This window comes from Callorhinus ursinus, unplaced genomic scaffold, assembly GCF_003265705.2.
Source record: "Callorhinus ursinus isolate GAN/ISIS: 27379988/994484 unplaced genomic scaffold, GSC_fseal_2.0 scaffold34, whole genome shotgun sequence".
NCBI lineage: Eukaryota > Metazoa > Chordata > Mammalia > Carnivora > Otariidae > Callorhinus > Callorhinus ursinus.
Window position 1 is genome coordinate 11,163,576 of NW_027397096.1, and position 23,746 is coordinate 11,187,321.

At 40.8% G+C, this 23,746-nt stretch overlaps 1 protein-coding gene and 1 pseudogene across 2 annotated transcripts in view; both read left to right on the top strand.

The window, feature by feature from the left end:
- Positions 1-23,746, top strand: part of PPM1D (protein phosphatase, Mg2+/Mn2+ dependent 1D) — a 70,706-nt gene that overhangs the window by 38,595 nt on the left and 8,365 nt on the right. For both annotated transcript variants that reach the window (XM_025851315.2, XM_025851314.2), the window contains exon 4: positions 11,987-12,177. In XM_025851315.2, coding sequence (XP_025707100.1) covers positions 11,987-12,177 — 191 coding nt within the window. The remainder of the gene's footprint in view (positions 1-11,986; positions 12,178-23,746) is intronic.
- On the top strand, positions 20,002-21,153 carry LOC112808283 (large ribosomal subunit protein uL30-like; annotated as a pseudogene).

Consider the following 23,746-nt stretch of genomic DNA (forward strand, 5'->3'; position numbering starts at 1 on the left):
CTCTGGAAAACAGTATGGAGGTTCCTCAAACAGTTGAAATTAGAGCTACCATTCGATCCAGCAATTGCACTACTGGGTATTTACCCCAAAGATACAAATGTAGGGACCCGAAGGGGTACGTGTACCCCAATGTTTATAGCAGCAATGTCCACAATAGCCAAACTGTGGAAAGAGCCAAGATGCCCATCGACAGATGAATGGATAAAGAAGTTGTGGTATATATACACAATGGAATATTATGCAGCCATCAAAAGGAATGAGATTTTGCCATTTGCAACGACGTGGATGGAACTGGAGGGTGTTATGCTGAGTGAAATAAGTCAATCAGAGAAAGACATGTATCACATGACCTCACTGATATGAGGAATTCTTAATCTCCAGAAACAAACTGAGTGTTACTGGAGTGGTTGGGGGTGGGAGGGATGGGGTGGCTGGGTGATAGACATTGGGGAGGGTATGTGCTACGGTGAGCTCTGTGAATTATGCAAGACTGTTGAATCACAGATCTGTACTTCTGAAAGAAATAACGCAACATATTTTAAGAAAAAAGAAAAAGAAGAAGATAACAGGAGAGGAAGAAAAGGGGAGTATGTCAGAGGGGGAGACGAACCATGAGAGATGATGGACTCTGAAAAACAAACTGAGGGTTCTAGAGGGGAGGGGGGGAGGGGGATGGGTTAGCCTGGTGATGGGTATTGAGGAGGGCACGTTCTGCATGGAGCACTGGGTGTTGTGAACAAACAATGAATCATGGAACACTGCACCAAAAACTAATAATGTAATATATGGTGATTAACATAACAATAAAAAAAATTAAAAAAAAAAGAAAAAAAGAAAAAAATAGTAGTTAGAGAATAGAGAAATCAGGCAGCACCTTGACTAAATGATCACAATTAACATCACTAGTGAGGAATAATGTTGAGACTTACACAATATTCCCTATGTAGTATTCTGGCCAAGACTGTATAACCTCAGGAAATGTTACAAGTAAATGCTATTCCTGATCCTAGGCTAAAGCCTATAAAAGACGCTATTAAGCCATCTGATAATAAGAAAATATCCTTGTTTTTAGAAAATATACATTGAAGTATTTAGGGGTAAAGGGCTATGATTTTTTTTTTTAAAGATTTTATTTATTTATTTGAGAGAGAGAGAATGAGAGATAGAGAGCACGAGAGGGAAGAGGGAGAAGCAGACTCCCCGCCGAGCAGGGAGCCTGATGTGGGACTTGATCCCGGGACTCCAGGATCATGACCTGGGCCAAAAGCAGTCGCTTAACCAACTGAGCCACCCAGGCTCCCAAGGACGATGATTTAAAATATTTTTAACAGGGGCACCTGGGTGACTCAGTTAAATGTCTGGCTCTTGGTTTCAGCTCCAGTCGTGATCTCAGGATCGTGGGGTTGAGCCCCACATTGGGCTCCGAGCTCAGTACAGAATCTGGGATTCTCTTTCTCCCTCTCCCTCTGCCCCTCCTCCCACTCGTGTACTCTTCTTCCTCCCCCCAAAATAAATAAAATCTTTAAAACAATTTTTTAAACAGGGGCGCCTCGGTGGCTCAGATGGTTAAGCATCTGCCGTTGGCTCAGGTCATGATCTCAGGGTCCTGGGATCGAGCCCTGCATCGGGCTCCCTGCTTGGCAGGGAGGCTGCTTCTCCCTCTCCCTCTACTACCCCCTGCTTGTGCTCTCTTGCTCTTTGTCAAATAAATAAATCTTTAAAAAAAAATTTTTTTAAACATATACACACAATGTTTATATATATGTAGACAAGAAAACCATAAAGCAAATGAGATAAAATGTCAGCAATAAGTGAATCTGAGTAGAGTGGAAGAGCATTTTGGTGTTTTTTGTCCTATTTTTATTTTTGTAACTTTATACATTTGCAGTGACCCTCAAATAAAATGTTTTAGAAAATAGGCTGGCAGTAATAATATGAAACTTAATAGGAATAAATAAAGTGCTAGGCTTAAGTTCAGAACATTATTTGGGAGACATCTGCTTTCATGGCATTTCATTTGAAAAAGAATTTTTAAGTGGGGTGGTTAGAGTAGATCTGAAAAGATGACATTTGAATAAATGAGGCATTGAGACCTATGGGTATCTGGGGCAAGAGAATTTAGGCAGAAGGAACAACAAATGCAGGTGTCCTTACTACTTAATGATTTTTTTTTTAAATTAACTATATGTCTCCTTTATTTTATTTTATTTTTTTAAAGATTTATTTATTTATTTGAGAGAGCGAGAATGAGAGCATATGAGAGGGGGGAGGGTTAGAGGGAGAAGCAGGCCCCTCGCTGAGCAGGGAGCCCGATGTGGGACTCGATCCCGGGACTCAGGATCATGACCTGAGCCGAAGGCAGTCACTTAACCAACTGAGCCACCCAGGCGCCCTTAATGATTTGTTTTTTAAACTGAGCAACTTAGAAGGTTTGAGTTACTGTTAACTGATACAGAAAATACTGAAACATCAGTTTTTTGTTTTTTAAGATTTTATGTATTAGAGAGCGCATGAGCAGGGGGGAGGGGCAGAGGCAGAGAGAGAAGCAGACTCTTCACTGAGCAGGGAGCCTTATGCGGGGCTCCATCCCAGTACCCTGGGATCATGACCTGAGCTGAAGGCAGCCACTTAACCGACTGAGCCACCCAGGCGCCCCTGAAACATGAGTTGTAAAAGGAGGTCAGGAGTTCAGTTTTTAGCAAGTTACCTTCAAGGTGCTTATTGGACACAAAAGTGGTGATGTCCATTTGGCTTCTGGTTATGAAAATTGACAGTAGGTGGGGTCTAGGTAGGAGATAGCAATTTGGGAGCCAGTAGCATAGATAGGAGTATTTAAAATACTGTTGATGGATTAGGTAAAGGGAAGACTGAGAAGTGACCATTGGGTTTAGCAACGTGGAGGTCATTGATGATCTTGACAAAGTAGCTTTGGTGGGATAGTGAGACCACAGTCATAATTGGAGTTGGTTCAAGAAAGAGCAAGAGGAGGACAATTTGATATAGCAAGTTTAGACACTCTTCCTAGGAGTTTTATTGTAAAGAGAAGGAGAGAAATGGAATTTAGTTGGAGTAGAAAGTGAAAGGTCAAGAGAGGGTTTGCCAGTGTTATTTTATTTTTTTAAGATTTTTTTTTAAATTTATTTTTTAACAGAGAGAGAGACAGCGAGAGAGGGAACACAAGCAGGGAGAGTGGGAGAGGGAGAAGCAGGCTTCCCGCCGAGCAGGGAGCCTGATGTGGGGCTCGATCCCAGGACCCTGGGATCATGACCTGAGCCGAAGGCAGACGCTTAATGACTGAGCCATCCAGGCGCCCGCCACTGTTATTTTAAAAAGGGTAGAAATAATAGATGGGAAAGATCCACTAGAACTGTGAAAACTCCATGTAGAATATAAAAACAATTACTATAGTAATGTCCTACAAAGGTTACTTTTATTTTAATATAATTTTGTAAGCATATATAAGGAAATGAATGCATCTTTTGATATAAAAAGACTGATGTGGGAGAGATGCAATTCTTTTAGTAATGAAAAAAAATTGCTTGTTTTTTCTCTTGATTTTACTTTTCTATCATGTATTTTCTCCTCAGAAATATTAATAGCTTTTAGATTTGAACACTTAAGCTAAAAAGTGCTTTGTCACATTACTTTTCCAGTCCTTATTTTGGCAATTGGAAAAAATTTTATTAAGAACTGTGGTTTTAGGGGCGCTTGGGTGGCTCAGTCATTAAGCGTCTGCCTTCGGCTGGGGTCATGATCCCAGGGTCCTGGGATGGAGCCCTGCATTGGGCTCCCTGCTCCGCAGGAAGCCTGCTTCTTCCTCTCCCGCTCCCCCTGCTTGTGTTCCCTCTCTCACTCTCTCTCTCTCTCTCTGTCAAATAAAGAAATAAAATCTTTAAAAAAAAAAAAAAAAGAACTGTGGCTTTAGTTTTCTTTTTAAAGTTTGACTTGTTGGGTGCCTGGGTGGCTTAGTCATTACTCATCTACCTTAGGCTCAGGTCATGATCCCGGAGTCCTGGGATTGAGTCTCACTCACATCAGGCTCCCTGCTCAGCAAGGAGTCTGCTTCTCCCTCTGACCCTCACCCCACTTTTGCTCTCTCTCTCTCAAATAAATAAAATATATTTTTTAAAAATATTTTATTTATTTGTCAGAGAGCACAAGCAGGAGGAGTGGCAGGCAGAGGGAGAAGCAGGCTTCCCGCTGAGCAAGGGGCCCGATGTGGGACTTGATCCCAGGACTCTGGGATCGTGACCTGAGCCGAAGGCAGACACTTAACTGACTGAGCCACTCAGGTGTCCCACAAATAAATAAAATCTTTAAAAAAAAATAAAATAAAGTTTAACTTGTTGCATGGTAAAATACTTATTGGCTCATAGTAAATTAAATTACAGAATTTAGCACCATTCTTGTGATTTATGACAATTTTTCATCTAGCTTTTTGGGAAAGAGAAGTTTGGTTAACAGAAATTGGTACCATTTTTAGGCACTCACAAGGATTAGAATTACTTGAGTACAGATGTAGCAAAGGTGCCTTCTAGTGGCTGCCTGATTGAATTGTATGTGAATCTTGCAAATCATTTATTCCTGAACAGATACTTACTGAGGGCATTATGTGGTCTTTGTCCTCATGGAAGCTTATAGTTTAGAGAAGAGGAGAAACATTCATTGGATCACAAAAAGAGCTGAAAAATTGCATCACTAAATACTTGTATATGTGCTAATGAGAACTTAAAATAGGTGTTATACCTAGCTGGAGAGGCAAGAGATATTTGGTATTGAGCTGAAGTTCAAAGAATTACTAGTTGTTAAGAGAGGAAGAATGTGTGTTCTAAGCATAGGAATTGTATCTGCAAACAGCTCTGTGATATGAAGAAGGAATATAATAGGGAACTCTGATGAAGGCAAATGTAGCTGGAACAGAGATACGGGAGTAAGAGGCATAGATAATGAGAACATACTGCATTTTTTTCGGTTGTGGTTAAGAGTTGTATCTTAAGAACAAGACTAAACTATTGCAGAGTAAGAGTGGAAACAACTAAATTTGTGTGTATGTATGTTTTTAATTATGGCGAATATATATGATTTTGCTGTCTTAATCATTTTAAGTATACAGGTCAGTGGTGGTATTAAGTTCATTTACACAATATTGTGCAACCATCACTGTCCATCTTAAATACGTGTTTTATTTATTTTTTTAAAGATTGTATTTATTAGAGAGAGAGAGATGGCAAGAGAGAGCACGAGCAAGGAGGAGGAGAAGCAGACTCCCTGCTGAGCAGGGAGCCCGATTGTGGGGCTCAATCCCAGGACACTGAGATCATGACCTGAGCCGAAGGCGGGTGCTTAACCAACTGACCCACCCAGGCGCCCCTTAAATTTGTTTTCAAGGGATGATTTTGGTTGCAGTTTAAAGAATGGATTAGGTGAGGTTATTTGAATGTGCTCCATGGGAAGCCACCCATAAGAGTGGGGGGAAAATGTTGGAATTCACTAGGGGTAAAGGCACTGGGTATCTGTGCATTGTGGGCTGCCATGTGCCACAGAAGCCAGCAGAGAACATACTGGAGCCAGAAGAAAGGCCTCTTTCTCCTCTGGTGTCTGTCCAGTGCCCCTACTGAGAACAAAAGGGAAATGGCCATCAAGTAGGCAACTAACAACATCTGCCACAATGTCTGCGGGCCCTCCCTTCAGTACGTACTGGAATGATAATCTGTGATCCTATTTTGGTGTACAAACAATAGGCCAAAGATAGAAACACTTAGTTCAAGACCCAATTCTGATCCTTGCTCATTTGATCTCAGGTAAAGCCACATAGATTCTCTAAACTGATTGAATAAGGGAACTGTGCTTATATCATATGTTCTTAAATCTGGCAATGAATACAACTCATCTAGTGAGTTTGTTAAAAATTCACATTCCAGGAACTTTATACTGGGAAATTTAAAGCAACTTGAGCATCAAAACAATAATAACAGGGGGCACCTGGGTGGCTCAGTCAGTTAAGTACCAACTGTTGGTTTTAGCTCAGGTCATGATCTCAGGGTGGTGAGATCAAGTTCTGCATTGGGTGCTGCGCTGGGTGTGGAGCTTGCTTAACATTCTCTCCCTCTCCTGCTCCTCCCTTTCCCCCACCTTGCACATATGCTCTCTCTCAAAAAACAAAACAATAACAGGATTAATTTATAACATATTGAAGAAAAAAGAATCCATAAGCTTATAATGATACTAAAAAGATTATAAAGAGGTAGAGGAGAATGGAAAACTTTTCTTTAGAAAAGACAACTAATAAATGTAATTAAGTGTTCTAATTCTGTCATCAGTTTACAACCATCATAGTAACAATTGATTTGTGCAAGAATCATTAATGAATGCTAAAATATGACATATTTTGGTGGACAACAGGATATTTCACACAGACTCAAAGCTGTCACCCTATAGATTACTTATTGATCACAGAATGAAAAGGGCACCTTTACAGTGCTGGTAGATAGCACTTTAACCAAATGGTCAAGCTTAGCATTTCCAATGATGGGACAAACTGACACTTTGTGCTTCTTATTCAAATGAACAAATTACTTAAAGATTTTATTTATTTAATTTTTTTTAAAGATTTATTTGAGAGAGAGAGAGTGAGTGTGGGGAAGGGGTGGGGGGAATGAATCTTCAGGCAGACTCCCTGCTGAGTATGGAGCCTGTTGGAGGGCTCAGTCTCATGATCCATGAGATCAAGACCAGTGAACTGAAACCAAGAGTGGATGCTTAACTGGCTGAGCCACCCGGGTGACCCAGAGATTTTATTTTTAAGTAATCTCTATACCCAGTATGGGGCTCAGACTTAAAATCCTGAAGTCCCACACTCTACCAACTGAGCCAGGTGCCCCTAAAAATATTTTTAAATTTATACAGATATTAATATTAGTTTATACATGAGAACTTGTGGCCCTTTTTCAAGGTCATGTAATCTGCATTAGATTGAAAATTGGAATTTCTTTTTTTTTAATAGATTTTAAATTTAGACGTATTAGGGGTTCTGCTTTATATAAATTTATGTTCTTACTTGGAGTGGCAATATTAATCCCAAATAATGAGGAAAAACTGCTTTTGAAAGCTTCTAGCATCACTTATTTAAAAAAAATTTTTTTATTAACATATAACGTATTGTTTGTTTCAGGGGTACAGGTCTGTGATTCATCAGTCTTACACAATTCACAGCGCTCACCATAGCACATACCCTTCTCAGTGTCTGTCACCCAGCCACCCCAACCCTCCTACCCCCCTCCACTCCAGCAACCCTCAGCTTATTTCCTGAGATTGAGTCTCTTATGATTTGTCTCCCTCTCTGGTTTTGTCTTGTTTCATTTTTCCCTCCCTTCCGCTATGATTCTCTTTGTTGTTTCTCAAATTCTTCATATCAGGGAGGTCATATGATACTTCTCTTTCTCTGATTGACTTACTTCGCTTAGCATAATACTCTCTAGTTCCATCCATGTCGTCGCAAGGCAAGATTTCATTTTTTTGATGGCTGCATAATATTCCATTTGTGTGTGTGTGTGTGTGTGTGTGTGTGTGTGTGTGTCACACATACAACATCTTTATCCATTCATCTGTTTTTTTTTTAAATTTGTCAAGCTTTTTTTTTTTTTTTTAAATGTTTTATTTATTTATTCATGAGAGACAGAGAGAGAGAGAGAGGCAGAGGGAGAAGCAGGCTCCCTGCAGAGCAGGGAGCCTGATGCGGGACTCGATCCCAGGACTCTGGGATCATGACCTGAGCCGAAGGCAGACGCTTAACCATCTGAGCCACCCAGGCGCCCTATCCATTCATCTGTTGATGGACATCTAGGCTCTTTCCATGGTTTGGCTATTGTGGACATTGCTGCTATAAACACTGGGGTGCATGTGCCCCTTTGGAACACTACATTTGTATCTTTGGAGTAAATACCCAGTAGTGCAATTGCTGGGTCATAGGGTAGCTCTATTTTCAACTTTTTGAGGAACCTGAATACTGTTTTCCAGAGTGGCTGCAACAGTTTGTGTTCCCACCAACAGCGTAGGAGGGTTCCCCTTTCTCCGCATCCTCCCAACATCTGTCGTTTCTGACTTGTTAATTTTAGCCATTCTGACTGGTGTGAGGTGGTATCTCATTGAGGTTGTGATTTCGATTTCCCTGATGCCGAGTGATGTTGAACACTTTTTCATGTATCTCTTGGCCATTTGGATGTCTTCTTTGTAGACATGTCTGTTCATTTCTTCTGCCCATTTCTTGATTGGATTATTTGTTCTTTGGGTGTTGAGTTTGATAAGTTCTTTATAGATTTTGGATACTAGCCCTTTATCTGATATGCCATTTGCAAATATCTTCTCCCATTCTCTCGGTTGTCTTTTGGTTTTTGTTGACTGTTTCCTTTGCCGTGCAGAGGCTTTTTATCTTGATGAAGTCCCTATAGTTCATTTTTGCCCTTGCTTCCCATGCCTTTGGTGATGTTTCTAGGAAGAGGCTGCTGCTTGTATTCTCCTCAAGGATTTTGATGGATTCCTGTCTCACATTTAGGTCTTTCATCCATTTGGAGTCTATTTTTGTGTGTGGTGTAAGGAAATGGTCCAGTTTCATTCTTCTGCATGTGGCTGTCCAATTTTCCCAACACCATTTGTTGAAGAGACTGTCTTTTTGCCTTGGACATTCTTTCCTGCTTTGTCAAAGATTAGTTGACCATAGAGTTGAGGGTCCGTTTCTGGGTTCTCTGTTCTGTTCCATTGATCTTTGTGTCTGTTTTTGTGCCAGTACCATACTGTCTTGATGATTGCAGCTTTGTAATAGAGCTTGAAGTCCAGAATTGTGATGCTGCCAGCTTTGCTTTTCTTTTTCAAGATTCCTCTGGCTATTTGGGGTCTTTTCTGGTTCCATACAAATTTTAGGATTATTTGTTCCATTTCTTTGAAAAAAGTGGATGGTATTTTGATAGGGATTGCATTAAATGTGTAGATTGCTCTAGGTAGCATTGACATCTTCACAATATTTGTTCTTCCAATCCATGAGCATAGAACGTTTTTCCATTTCTTTGTGTCTTCCTCAGTTTCTTTCATGAGTATTTTATAGTTTTCTGAGTACAGATTCTTTGCCTCTTTGGTTAGATTTATTCCTAGGTATCTTACGGTATTGGGTGCAACTGTAAATGGTATCGATTCCTTAATTTCTCTTTCCTTCTGTCTTGTTGGTATGTAGAAATGCAACTGATTTCTGTGCATTGATTTTATATCCTGCCACTTTACTGAATTCCTGTGTGAGTTCTAGTAGTTTTGGGGTAGAGTCATTTGGATTTTCCACATAAAGTATCATATCATCAGCAAAAAGTGAGAGTTTCACTTCTTTGCTGATTTGGATGCCTTTTATTTCTTTTTGTTGTCTGATTGCTGAGGCTAGGACTTCTAGTACTATGTTGAATAGTGGTGATAGTGGACATCCCTGCCATGTTCCAGACCTCAGGGGAAAAGCTCTCAGCTTTTACCCATTGAGTATGATATTCGCTGTGGGTTTTTCATGGATGGCTTTTATGATATATTTTTTTAAAGATTTTATTTATTTATTCATGAGAGACAGAGAGAGAGAGAAGCAGAGGGAGAAGCAGGTTCCCAAGGAGCAGGGAGCCCGATGCGGGACTCGATCCCAGGACCCTGGGATCGTGACCTGAGCCGAAGGCAGATGCTTAACCATCTGAGCCACCCAGGCACCCGGCTTTTATGATATTGATGTATGTACCCTCTATCCCTACACTGTGAAGAGTTTTAATCAAGAAAGGATGCTGTACTTTGTCAAATGCTTTTTCTGCATCTGTTGAGAGGATCATATGGTTCTTGTTCTTTCTTTTATGAATGTATTGTGTCACATTGATTGATTTGTGGATGTTGAACCAACCTTGCAGCCCAGGAATAAATCCCACTTGGTCGTGGTGAATAATCCTTTTAATGTACTGTTGGATCCTATTGGCTAGTATTTTGGTGAGAATTTTGGAAAACTTTTAGCATCACTTATGAGCTCTGTAATTGCTACCTCAATATTTATCTTAACTGTTTCCATGTTCATTTTTATAATTTCACCTACCAGAGAACTTTGTTTTGCTAGCATAAAGGAGTAAATATGGGGCATCTGGGTGGCACAGTTAAGCCTCCGACTCTTGTTTTTGGCTCAGGTCATTATCTCAGTGTCTTGGGATCCAGCCCTGAGTTGGGCTTCACACTCTTGGTGGAATCTGCTTGAGATTCTCTCTCCCTCTCCCTCTGCCCCTCCCGCTCATGCTATCTTTCTCTCTCTCTGTTCCTCAAATAAATCTTTAAGAAAAAAAGAAGTAAATGCATCTTTGTGAACCGACCTGGATTATATAATTAGCTTTTAGTGGTTGCATGTGTTCTTTTTTTTTTTTCTTTTTAAGTGATCTCTACACCCAGCATGGGGGCTCCAACAACGCTGAGATCAAGAGTTGCACACTCCATGGACTGAGCCAGCCAGGTGGCCCATATGTGTTCTCTTTTGCTACTCTGAAGGATGGATTGTCACTTTACCTTTCAAGGGGCTGGTTTGGCAAGGAATTTTGCTGTTTTAGAGTAGAGCAATTTATTTTAATTATTCTTTCCTTAGACTCTGAATGTGTTTGAATTGGCCAGTACTTTTGATGGGAGCTACTGGGGGGAAGTTTAAGTAAGGCAGAGAAAGGACAAAGAGATTCCTCTTGTTTAGCAAAAAGACCTGCTGAAAGAGTGCAAAAACCACTCTCTTGTTTGAAAACTTTTGCTTTTATTTTTTTAAAGATTTTATATATCTATTTATTTATTTGAGAGAGAGAGATAGCAGGAGCAGAGCGAAAAGGGAGAGAAGCATGCTCCCTGCTGAGCAGGGAGCCTAACGTGGGGCTTGATCCCAGGATCCTGGGATCATGACCTGAGCCAAAGTCAGATGCTTAACTGACTGAGCCACCCAGGAACCCCAAACATTTTGCTTTTAATTTAGGTTTTTACCCAGAGTATTTCCCAACAAACAAAGAGGCAGAGATTAGTGTTTTCTCCTTTTTGTCTATTCTTTTCCCAGTTTTGGGTAGTAAAAGAAAAGTTATATTGTTCTGCTTAGGGGTAAGAGAACTGAAAACATGTCCACACAAAAACTTGTATGTGAATGTTCACAACAGTCATTCATAAGAGCCCCAAAGTAGAAACAACCCAAATACCCATCAACTGGTAAACTGATGGATAAATTAAATGTCGGTTCAACATCCACAAATCAATCAGTGTGATACAATACATTCATAAAAGAAAGAACAAGAACCACATGATCCTCTCAACAGATGCAGAAAAAGCATTTGACAAAGTACAGCATCCTTTCTTGATTAAAACTCTTCACAGTGTAGGGATAGAGGGTACATACATCAATATCATAAAAGCCATCCATGAAAAACCCACAGCGAATATCATACTCAATGGGTAAAAGCTGAGAGCTTTTCCCCTAAGTAATGTAAATGGTTTCTTTCTTTTCTTTTCTTTTTTCTTTTCTTCTCTTTCTTTCTCTTACTTTTCTTTTCTTTCTTTCTTTTCTTTTTTTTCTTTCTTTTCTTTCTTTCTTTCTTTTCTTTCTTTTCTTTCTTTTCTTTCTTTCTTTCTTTCTTTCGCACAAGCTGGGGGGTGGGGTGGGTAGAGGGAGACAGAAAGGGAGAGAGAATCTCCAGCAGACTCCCCAAGGAGTGGGAAGCGTGTTGCAGGGCTCAGTCCCATGACCCTGAGATCATGATCTGAACCAAAGCAAGAGTCAGACACTCAACTGACTATGCCACCCAGGTGCCCCAAGAAGTTGTTTTTTTTTAAATCATGTAAGGATTTTGAATGTTATCAATTGCTTTTCTATATTTATTTAGTTGAATGTGTAGATTTTCTCCTTTAATCTGTTGACAAGATATTACTAGCTTGGAAATAACACTTCTTGCTTCTTATTTCTGCCCCCCAGGTGATTTGTGGAGCTATGATTTCTTCAGTGGTGAGTTTGTGGTGTCACCTGAACCAGACACAAGTGTCCACACTCTTGACCCCCAGAAGCACAAGTATATTATCTTGGGGAGTGATGGACTTTGGAATATGATTCCACCTCAAGATGCCATCTCAATGTGCCAGGACCAAGAGGAGAAAAAATACTTGATGGTGAGAAGTAATTCAATAATTTGATATATATATATATTTTTTAAGATTTTATTTATTTATTTGAGAGAGAGACACAGCGAGAGAGCACAAGCAGGGGGAGAGGGAGAGGGAGAAGCAGGCCTCCCTCTGGGCAGGGAGCCCGATGTGGGGCTCGATCCCAGGACCCTGGGATCATGACCTGAGCTGAAGGCAGACGCTTAATGACTGAACCACCCAGGCGCCCCAATAATTTGATATTGTTGTCTACACATTGTTCTGCTACTTTGTCCGAGGTCTAAGGATGTTCACTTTGAGTAGATATTTGCATTTGCCTGGCTCTAGAATTACATAAAACAAACTTTGCAGGTCATCAGGGGAATGAGACAGGATATAAATAAATGAAACTAGATAGCAAAACACACAACCACAGACTTTGTTATGAATAGCCCTTAACTTAATGGCCTATGAAACCTCAATCCTTTTTTAAAAATTGAGATATAATTCATATACTGTAAAATTTACCTTTTTAAAATGTATAACTCAGTGGTTCTTAGTATATTCTCTAAGTTGTGTAACCGTCACCACTATCTCATTCCAGAACACTTTTATCACTGCCTCCAAAACCCATAATCACCAGTAGTCATTCATTATCTCCTGTTACCCCCATCCACTGGCAACCACTGTTCTTTCTGTCTCTGTGTATTCGCCTGTTTTGGATATTTCATATAAATGACATCATACAATATGTGACCTTTGTACTTGACTTCTTTCACTTAAGCATAATATTTTCAAGGTTCATCCATGTTGCTTGTAAATAAAAGTACTTTATTCCTTTTAAGGGCTGGAATAATTTCCATCAGTGGATATACAACATTTAATTTATCCATCCGTTTACCAGTTGATGGATATTTGAGTTGTTTCTACTTTGGGGCTCTTATGAATGACTGTTGTGAACATTCACATACAAGTTTTTGTGTGGACATGTTTTCAGTTCTCTTAGGTATATACCTAGGAGTGGAATTGCTGAGTTACGTGATAATTATGTCACCCATCTTTTTATTAGCCAAGAAACAACCATCAATGAGAAAATCTTTTCTTTCATTCCTGACTTGCTTGCAAATTGATTTCCTCTTCATTCTGAGCACTGACAAAGTAAGGAAAATTGGAAGAGTGTGATGGTGTTGAAGGCAAGGAAAGAGAGTGTTTTGGACGGTAGTAGGCAGCAGTGTCAAATTCTGCAAAGAAGTAGGGGCAGATGGATGAGAACAGGATATTGGGTTTTACAGTTAGGATCTTTCATTAGTGACCTTCAATAAAAGGATAAAGAGGATGAGGAGTTTAACTGGAATCAAGGAGAGGGGCTGTCCTTGGAAAAGATGATCTTTCTCTCAGATGGGAGGAATGGTAAAGCTATCTTTTGGCATGAAAAGGAGTAAAAAATAAAAGAATTTTTATTAAATTGCTGCCATTTACCCAGCTAACATGAGGTACTAAGTACAGGGGTGGTAAAGGTAAATAGAATGTGGTCCTTGCTCAGCATTTACCATATTGTTACAAATAGGATATGTAAATAGCTGTTGGGAACCCTACTTGATTGTGAGTTGTTTAAAGGTAAGAATTGTGTCTTGATTCATTTTTATAGTGTTGGGGTTAACGTGTTGCATTTGGTTAGTGACATCAGGTGTAAAAGAAGAGTAAACAAAATAAAGATTCTTTTGTCTATAAAATTCTTTAATGATGAGAGAGAGAAACATTTCAGTGGCATGATGAGGTCATAAACCAGATAGAGAGAACCTATTCATAAACACCAAAGTGGTTTTAGAATGAATATTGAAGGAAGCATTTACATAACAACATTTAGAACAAGTGTTATGAGAACTGAGAGGGAGATTGGAAACCTGGGAAGATTGCATAAGAAAGTTTCATAGACAAGAGTGATAGTTGAGCAAGTCTTAAAGGTGGGATTGAATTTACCAGGTAAATAGGTAAGTGAGGAGAGAAACTTTCCAGGCAAAGGAATAAAAATGTGTAAAGTCAAAGAAGAGAGACAAATTTGACATAATTCAGGTTTCACAACTAGTTTTTTTTTAATAATTTTTTATTGTTATGTTAATCACCATACATTGCATCATTAGTTTTTTTTTTTTTAAAGATTTTATTTATTTATTTGAGAGAGAGAGAATGAGAGATAGCACGAGAGGGAAGAGGGTCAGAGGGAGAAGCAGACTCCCTGCCGAGCAGGGAGCCCGATGCGGGACTCGATCTCAGGACTCCAGGATCATGACCTGAGCCGAAGGCAGTCGCTTAACCGACTGAGCCACCCAGGCGCCCTACATCATTAGTTTTTGATGTAGTGTTCCATGATTCATTGTTTGTGCATAACACCCGGTGCTCCACGCAGAATGTGCCCTCTTTAATACCCATCACCAGGCTAACTCATCCCCCCACCCCCCTCCCCTCTAGAACCCTCAGTTTGTTTTGCAGAGTCCATCGTCTCTCATGGTCCGTCTCCCCCTCTGACTTACTCCCCTTCATTATTCCCCTCCTGTTACCTTCTTCTTTTTTTTTTTTTCTTAACATATATTGCATTATTTGTTTCAGAAGTACAGATCCGTGATTTATCAGTCTTGTACAATTCACAGTGCTCACCATAGCACATACCCTCCCCAATGTCTATCACCCAGCCACCCAATCCTTCCCACCCCCCACCACTCCAGCAACCCTCACTTTGTTTCCTGAGATTAAGAATTCCTGATATCAGTGAGGTCATATGATCCATGTCTGTCTCTGATTGACTTATTTCACTCAGCATAACACCCTCCAGTTCCATCCACGTCATTGCAAGTGGCAGGGATCTCATTCCTTTTGATGGCTGCATAATATTCCATTGTGTATATATACCACATCTTCTTTATCCATTCATCTGTCGATGGACATCTTGGCTCTTTCCACAGTTTGGCTATTGTGGACATTGCTGCTTGCTGCTATAAACATTGGGGTGCACGTACCCCTTTGGATCCCTACATTTATATCATTTCACAAGTAGTTTGATGTGACTGGAGGAGAGGAGACAAAATGGTTTTAAATGCTGTTAGGAAGTTAGGTCTTTATATTCACTTAGTGGAGTGTTACTGAAAAGCTGCATTTTCAATATGCATTTTAGAAAGTTTACTCATTGCAGGGTGGAATATAAAATAGAGGATAGTTGATAATGAATGTAAGGATTCTTTTAGTAGCTGTAGGAAAACCTTCTAGACCCTTAACAAAATTACCAATGTAAAGGTGGCAATGACAGAGAATGGATGGCAACAAAGATTACTGAAGAATTCCTGAGAAGAGGTGAATTTTGATGAGTAGAGTTATGGTTAGAAGGTCTCTCTTCCACTTTTCTTCACATGTTGATTCTGTTGCCAGTGTAACTGATTGATTTCTCTTAATGGTCTATCATTTAGTTTCCTCTTTGGAGGCTACTGTTACACTCCAAGTGAGAAATTTTGCAAGCTTGCTCTAAGGCAGCAGTGGTGAAAAGACAACAACAACAAAAACAACAACGAATACATAGATACACAATAACAAAAGAAATACATGAGTAGTAGAATTGATAGAGCTTGGGCTTTTAAGGACAGAGATTATGATGATGCCCAGATTTCTGACTGGTGATAGCTGTTATCAAGAAGAAACACATTGGCGGGGGCGGAGCAAGATGGCGGAAGAGTAGGAGACCTAGATTTTGTCTGGTCTCAGGAATTGAGCTGAATAGGGATCAAACCATTCTGAACACCTATGAACTCAACAGGAGATCGAAGAGGAGAGTAGCAACAACTCTCTGAACAGAGAAGCGACCACTTACTGGAACGTAGGACGTACGGAGAAGTGAATCCGAGGCGAGATTCGGGAGGATAGACAGCAGGGGAGGGAGCTTCCGTCGGCCGCTTCTGGCAAGTGATAGAGCCACGGAGCACAAAATTGGAACTTTTAGAAGGCTCCGCGGAGGGACGTCGCTCCAGTGGCTAAGTGGGGGGTGGAAACCTCGCGGGACAGTGTGGTCTCAGGACCCTCGGGGTCACAGAAAGACCGGGGTTGCCTGAGTGCGGCAGAGCTCCCAGGTATCGGAGCGGGGAAGCTGGCTGCAGAGACGGAGCCGAGGCGTGGGCTCTCAGCTCGGGGTTGCCATAAACTGTGATCCGCGGCCCAGTCGGGCCACTGCTCCTCCAGCAGGGACGCAACAAGCGGCAGAGCTGGGGAGACTCCCCTTTCTCCCCTGGGAGGAGCGGCATGGGAACGCACTGCAGGGATCTGCTGAGTTTGGAGACTCCACACAGGGTTGGGTGCCAGAGATACAAACGCTCAGTCACAGGCCGGGTGAGCACAGAGTGCGGCCGGACACCGGGGAGACGGGAGTGACTGCTTTTCTCTGGGGGCGCACTGAGGAGCGGGGCCCTGAGTTCTCAGCTCCTCCGGGTGGAGATTGGGAGGCCAACATTTTCGCCCTGGTCCTCCAAAGCTGTACCGAGAGCTTGCAGGGAACAAAAGCTCGAGAGCAAACCCGAGCAGCTTCCTTAGCCCGGACCGACAAGGGCGGGGCAATTCAGCCTCCCTCAAAGACATTTGGAAACCACGGCAACAGGTCCCTCCCCCAGAAGATCAGCACGAACAGCCAACAAGCCAAGACCCAAGTTTACTGATCAAGGAGAACGGGAGAACTCCAGCGCTAGGGGAATACTGCACATAGAATTCATGGCTTTTTTTAACCATGATTCATTAGTTCATCAAAGTTAATCTTTTTTAACTTTTTTTTTTAATTTTTCTTTTTCCCTTTTTCAACCAACATCTTATCAATCCCTTTTATAAGAAAAAATATTTTTTATTTTTCATTTTTAGAGTCATATTTTATCCCTTCAGAGTAGTTACCCTTATTTTTGGCATATATATGTAAGTTGTTCTCTCTTTAAAATTTTGAGATACAGTTTCTTCTAACAGATCAAAATATACCCTAAATCACTAGTGTATGGCTTTGTTCTAGTCTCCTGCCTGATCACATTCTCTCCCTTTTTTCTTTTTTTTTTTAAATCTTCTTTTTTCAAACATCAATTCCTTTTATAAAATCTTTTATAATTTTCATCTTTACACTCATCTTCCATCCCTTCATTGTATCAACCCTTATTTTGTACATATATGTCTTTCTTCCTTTAAAATTTTAGGAGGCACTTTTTTCTAACAGACCAAAATACGCCCAAAATCTAGTGTGTGGCACTGATCTATGCACTAGCCTGATCATATTTGATCATATTCTGCTTTTTTTGTATTGTTCTGTTTTTGTTTTTATCTCTTTTTTTCTGTTTCTTTTTTCTTTCTTTCCCTTTCTTTTCCCCTGGCTTCAAGTCTTTTCTGATTTGTATACAGTATATTTGCTGGGGATGTTGTAAACCTGTTAGCATTTTGTTCTCTCATTCATCTATTCTCCTCTGGACAAAATGACAAGACGAAAAAAATCACCTCAGCAAAAAGAACAAGAGGTAGTACCATCAGCCAGGGACCTACTCAATACGGACATTAGTACGATGTCGGACCTAGAGTTCAGAATCATGACTTTAAAGATACTAGCTGGACTTGAAAAAAGCGTGGAAGTTATTAGAGAAACCCTTTCTGGAGAAAAAGAAGAACTAAAATCTAACCAAGTCGAAATCAAAAAGGCTACTGATGAGGTGCAATCAAAAACGAGGGCACTAACTGCTAGGATAAATGAGGCAGAAGAGAGAATCAGCGATATAGAAGACCAAATGATGGAAATATAAAGAGGCTGAGAAAAAGAGAGATAAACAACTACAGGATCACGAGGGCAGAATTCGAGAGATAAGTGATACGATAAGACAAAACAACATTAGAATAATTGGGATCCCAGAAGAAGAAGAAAGAGAGAGAGGGGCAGAAGGTATATTGGAGCAAATAATAGCAGAGAACTTCCCTAATGTGAGGAAAGAAACAGGCATCAAAATCCAGGAGGCACAGAGAACCCCTCTCAAAATCAATAAAAATAGGTCAACACCCCGACATCTAATAGTAAAACTTACGAGTCTCAGAGACAAAGAGAAAATCCTGAAAGCAGCTCGGGAGAAGAGAGATGTAACCTACAATGGTAGAAATATTAGATTGGCAACAGACCTATCCACAGAGACTTGGCAGGCCAGAAAGGACTGGCAAAATATCTTCAGAGCACTAAACGAGAAAAATATGCAGCCAAGACTACTATATCCAGCTAGGCTGTCATTGAAAATAGAAGGAGAGATAAAAAGCTTCCAGAACAAACAAAAACTAAAGGAATTTGCAAACACGAAACCAGCCCTCCAAGAAATATTGAAAAGGGTCCTCTAAGCAAAGAGAGAGCCTAAAAGCAGCATAGATCAGAAAGGAACACAGACAATATACAGTAACAGTCACCTTACAGGCAATACAATGGCACTAAATTCATACCTTTCAATAGTTACCCTGAATGTAAATGGGCTAAATGCCCCAATCAAAAGACACAGGCTATCAGATTGGATTAAAAAACAAGACCCATCCATATGCTGTCTGCAAGAGACTCATTTTAGACCCAAAGACACCCCCAGGTTGAAAGTGAGGGGGTGGAAAACCATTTACCATGCTGATGGACACCAAAAGAAAGCTGGGGTGGCAGTCCTTAGACAAATTAGGTTTTAAATCAAAGACTGTAATAAGAGATGAGGAAGGACACTATATCCTACTTAAAGGGTCTATCCATCCAACAAGATCTAACAATTGTAAATATCTATGCCCCTGACATGGGAGCAGCCAATTATATAAGGCAATTAATAACAAAAGCGAAGAAACACATTGACAGCAATACAATAATAGTGGGGGACTTTAACACCCCCCTGACTGAAATGGACAGATCATCTAAGCAAAAGATCAACAAGGAAATAAAGACTTTAAATGACACTGGACCAAATGGACTTCACAGACATATTCAGAACATTCCATCCCAAAGCAACGGAATACACATTCTTCTCTAGTGCCCATGGAACATTCTCCAGAATTGATCACATTCTAGGTCACAAATCAGGTCTCAACCGGTAGCAAAAGATTGGGATTATTCCCTGCATAATTTCAGACCACAATGCTTTGAAACTAGAACTCAGTCACAAGAGGAAAGTCGGAAAGAACTCAAATACATGGAGGCTAAAGAGCATCCTACTAAAGAATGAATGGGCCAACCAGGAAATTAAAGAAGAATTAAAAAAATTCATGGAAGCCAATGAAAATGAAAACACAGCTGTTCAAAATCTTTGGGATACAGCAAAGGCAGTCCTGAGAGGAAAGTATATAGCAATACAAGCCTTTCTCAAGAAACAAGAAAGGTCTCAAATACACAACCTAACCCTACATCTAAAGGAGCTGGAGAAAGAACAGCAAATAAAGCCTAAACCCAGCAGGAGAAGAGAAATCATAAAGATCAGAGCAGAAATCAATGAACTAGAAACCAAAAGAACAGTAGAACAGATCAACGAAACTAGGAGCTGGTTCTTTGAAAGAAATAACAAGATTGATAAACCCCTGGCCAGACTTACCACAAAGAAAAGAGAAATGACCCAAATCAACAAAATCATGAATGAAAGAGGAGAGATCACAACCAACACCAAAGAAATACAAACAATTATAAGAACATATTATGAGCAACTCTATGCCAGCAAATTAGATAACCTGGAAGAAATGGGTGCATTCCTAGAGATGTATCAACTACCAAAATTGAACCAGGAAGAAATAGAAAACCTGAACAGACCTATAGCCACTAAGGAAATTGAAGCAGTCATCAAAAATCTTCCAAGAATGAGCAGTAGCCGCAGCTTCAGAAACATGGCGGAGGAAGAGCAAAGAAAAAAGATCCCATTGGTTCCAGAAAATCTCCTGAAAAAGAGGAAGGTTTATCAGGCCCTTAAAGCCACTCAAGCAAAGCAGGCACTTTTTGGACAAGAGGGAGCAGAAAAAAGGAAAACAGCTCAAGTTTTAAGTGACTGGAATGGTTTCTACATGACTCCTGGTGGCAGCAACGTGACAGGGTGCGCCTCAAGACGACTAGAAGTGAAACCTCGTGGCCTGGAAGTGCCAGATAAACATTCCTTGGCCTTTGTTGTCCGCATCCAAAGGAATAATGGGGTGAGTTCACTGGTGCAGAGGACCATTGCATGGCTTCGCCTGAAGAAGATTTTCAGTGGTGTCTTTTTCAGAGTGACCCCCCAGACCATAAAAACGCTGCGTGTAGTGGAACCTTATGTGACCTGGGGATTTCCAAATCTGAAGTCTGTCCGGGAACTCATCTTGAAACGTGGATAAGCCAAGGTCAAGAATAAAACCATCCCTTTGACGGACAACACAGTGATTGAGGAGCACCTGGGGAAGTATGGTGTTATTTGCTTGGAAGGCCTCATTCATGAAATCGCCTTTCCGGGAAAGAATTCCCAGGAGATCTCTGCGTTCTTACGTCCTTTCCATCTCTCAGTGGCCCGTCATGCTACCAAGAATAGAGTGGGTTTCCTCAAGGAGGTGGGCTTACCTGGCTATCGAGGTGAACGAATCAGTCAGCTCATTCAGCAGCTGAATTAAACCCAGAAAGTAGAGAGAGGGTCAAGGAAAAGAGGATGATGCTCCTGGCAAGCACTTGTCATCACAGCCCAGTTCCAAGGGAAAGTTCCAGTGTGTTTTCCACATTGGCTGCCCCTACCACCTCTGAAGTCAGCGGGGGACTCCTGCCACAGAAGAGGGAGTCCTGCTGTGTCGCATCGTCTATCTTGGGATTTAAAGTTGGTGAACGAATACCCAAGTGTGAATACAAGACAGCAGTGGACCAAGCTCAGGGACGTACTTGAACCTGGGGGTTCCTGGGGCCTTGTTTTGGAAGGAACTTGAAATATAATTACAAAGTAGAGTACAAAAAAAAAAAAAATCTCCCAAGAAACAAAAGCCCAGGGCTAGATGGCTTCCCAGGGGAATTCTATCAGACATTTAAAGAAGAATTAATACCTATTCTCCTGAAACTGTTCCAAAAAATAGAAATGGAAGGAAAACTTCCAAACTCATTTTATGAGACCAGCATTACCTTGATCCCAAAACCAGACAAAGACCCCATCAAAAAGGAGAATTACAGACCAATATCCTTGATGAACATGGATGCAAAAATTCTCACCAAAATACTAGCCAATAGGATCCAACAGTACGTTAAAAGGATTATTCACCACGACTAAGTGGGATTTATCCCTGGGCTGCAAGGATGGTTCAACATCCACAAATCAATCAACGTGATACAATACATTAACAAAAGAAAGAACAAGAATCATATGATCCTCTCAGTAGATGCAGAAAAAGCATTTGACAAAGTACAGCATCCTTTCTTGATCAAAACTCTTCAGAGTATAGGGATAGAGGGTACATACCTCAATATCATAAAAGCCATCTACGAAAAACCTACAGCGAATATCATTCTCAATGGGGAAAAGCTGAGAGCTTTTCCCCTAAGGTCAGGAACGCGGAAGGGATGTCCACTCTCACCACTGCTATTCAACATAGTATTAGAAGTCCTAGCCACAGCAATCAGACAAGAAAAAGAAATCAAAGGCATCCAAATCGGCAAAGAGGAAGTCAAACTCTCACTCTTTGCAGATGATATGATACTGTATGTGGAAAACCCAAAAGACTCCACCCCAAAACTGCTAGAACTCATACAGGAATTCAGTAAAGTAGCAGGATATAAAATCAATGCACAGAAATCAGTGGCATTCCTATACACCAACAACAAGACAGAAGAGAGACAAATCAAGGAGTCGATCCCATTTACAATTGCACCCAAAACCATAAGATACCTAGGAATAAATTTAACCAAAGAGGCAAAGGATCTGTATCCAGAAAACTATAAAATCCTCATGAAAGAAATTGAAGAAGACACAAAGAAATGGAAAAACGTTCCATGGTCATGGATTGGGAGAACCAACATTGTGAAGATGTCAGTGCTACCTAGAGCAATCTACACAGTCAATGCAAAATACCATCCACTTTTTTCAAAGAAATGGAACAAATAATCCTAAAATTTGTATGGAACCAGAAGAGAGCCCAAATAGCCAGAGGAATATTGAAAAAGAAAAGCAAAGCTGGCGGCATTACAATTCCGGACTTCCAGCTCTATTACAAAGCTGTCATCATCAAGACAGTATGGTACTGGCACAAAAACAGACACATCGATCAGTAGAACAGAATTGAGAGCCCAGAAATGGACCCTCAACTCTATGGTCAACTTATCTTTGACAAAGCAGGAAAGAATGTCCAATGGCAAAAAGACAGTCTCTTCAACAAATGGTGTTGGGAAAATTGGACAGCCACATGCAGAAGAATGAAACTGGACCATTTCCTTACACCACACACAAAAATAGACTCCAAATGGTTGAAAGACCTAAACGTGAGACAGGAGTCCATCAAAATCCTAAAGGAGAACACAGGCAGCAACCTCTTCGACCTCAGCCGCAGCAACTTCTTCCTAGAAACACAAAGGCAAGGGAAGCAAGGGCAAAAATGAACTATTGGGATTTCATCAAGGTAAAAAGCTTTTGCACAGCAAAAGAAACAGTCCAGAAAACCAAAAGACAACCAACAGAATGGGAGAAAATATTTGCAAATGACGTATCCGATAAAGGGCTAGTATCCAAAATCTATAAAGAACTTATCAAACTCAACACCCAGAGAACAAATAATCCAATCAAGAAATGGGCAGAAGACATGAACAGACATTTTTCCAAAGAAGACATCCAAATGGCCAACAGACACATGAAAAAGTGCTCAACATTGCTCGGCATCAGGGAAATCCAAATCAAAACCTCCATGAGATACCACCTCACACCAGTCAGAATGGCTAAAATTAACAAGTCAGGAATCGACAGATGTTGGCAGGGATGCGGAGAAAGGGGAATCCTGCTACACTGTTGGTGGGAATGCAAGCTGGTGCAACCCCTCTGGAAAACAGTATGGAGGTTCCTCAAACAGTTGAAAATAGAGCTACCATACGGTCCAGCAATTGCACTACTGCGTATTTATTTATTTATTTATTTATTTTTGAAAGATTTTATTTATTTATTTGAGAGAGAGAGATTGAGAGATAGCACGAGACGGAAGAGGGTCAGAAGGAGAAGCAGACTCCCTCCTGAGCAGGGAGCCTGACGTGGGACTCGATCCCGGGACTCTAGGATCATGACCTGAGCCGAAGGCAGTCACTTAAGCAACTGAGCCACCCAGGCGCCCCTGCACTACTGGGTATTTACCACAAAGATACAAATGTAGGGATCCGAAGGGGGTACGTGCACCCCAATGTTTATAGCAGCAATGTCCACAATAGCCAAACTGTGGAAAGAGCGACGATGTCCATTGACAGATGAATGGATAAAGAAGAAGTGGTATATATACACAATGGAATATTATGCAGCCATCAAAAGGAATGAGATCTTGCCATTTGCAATGACATGGATGGAACTGGAGGGTGTTATGCTGAGTGAAATAAGTCAATCAGACAGACATGTATCATATGACCTCACTG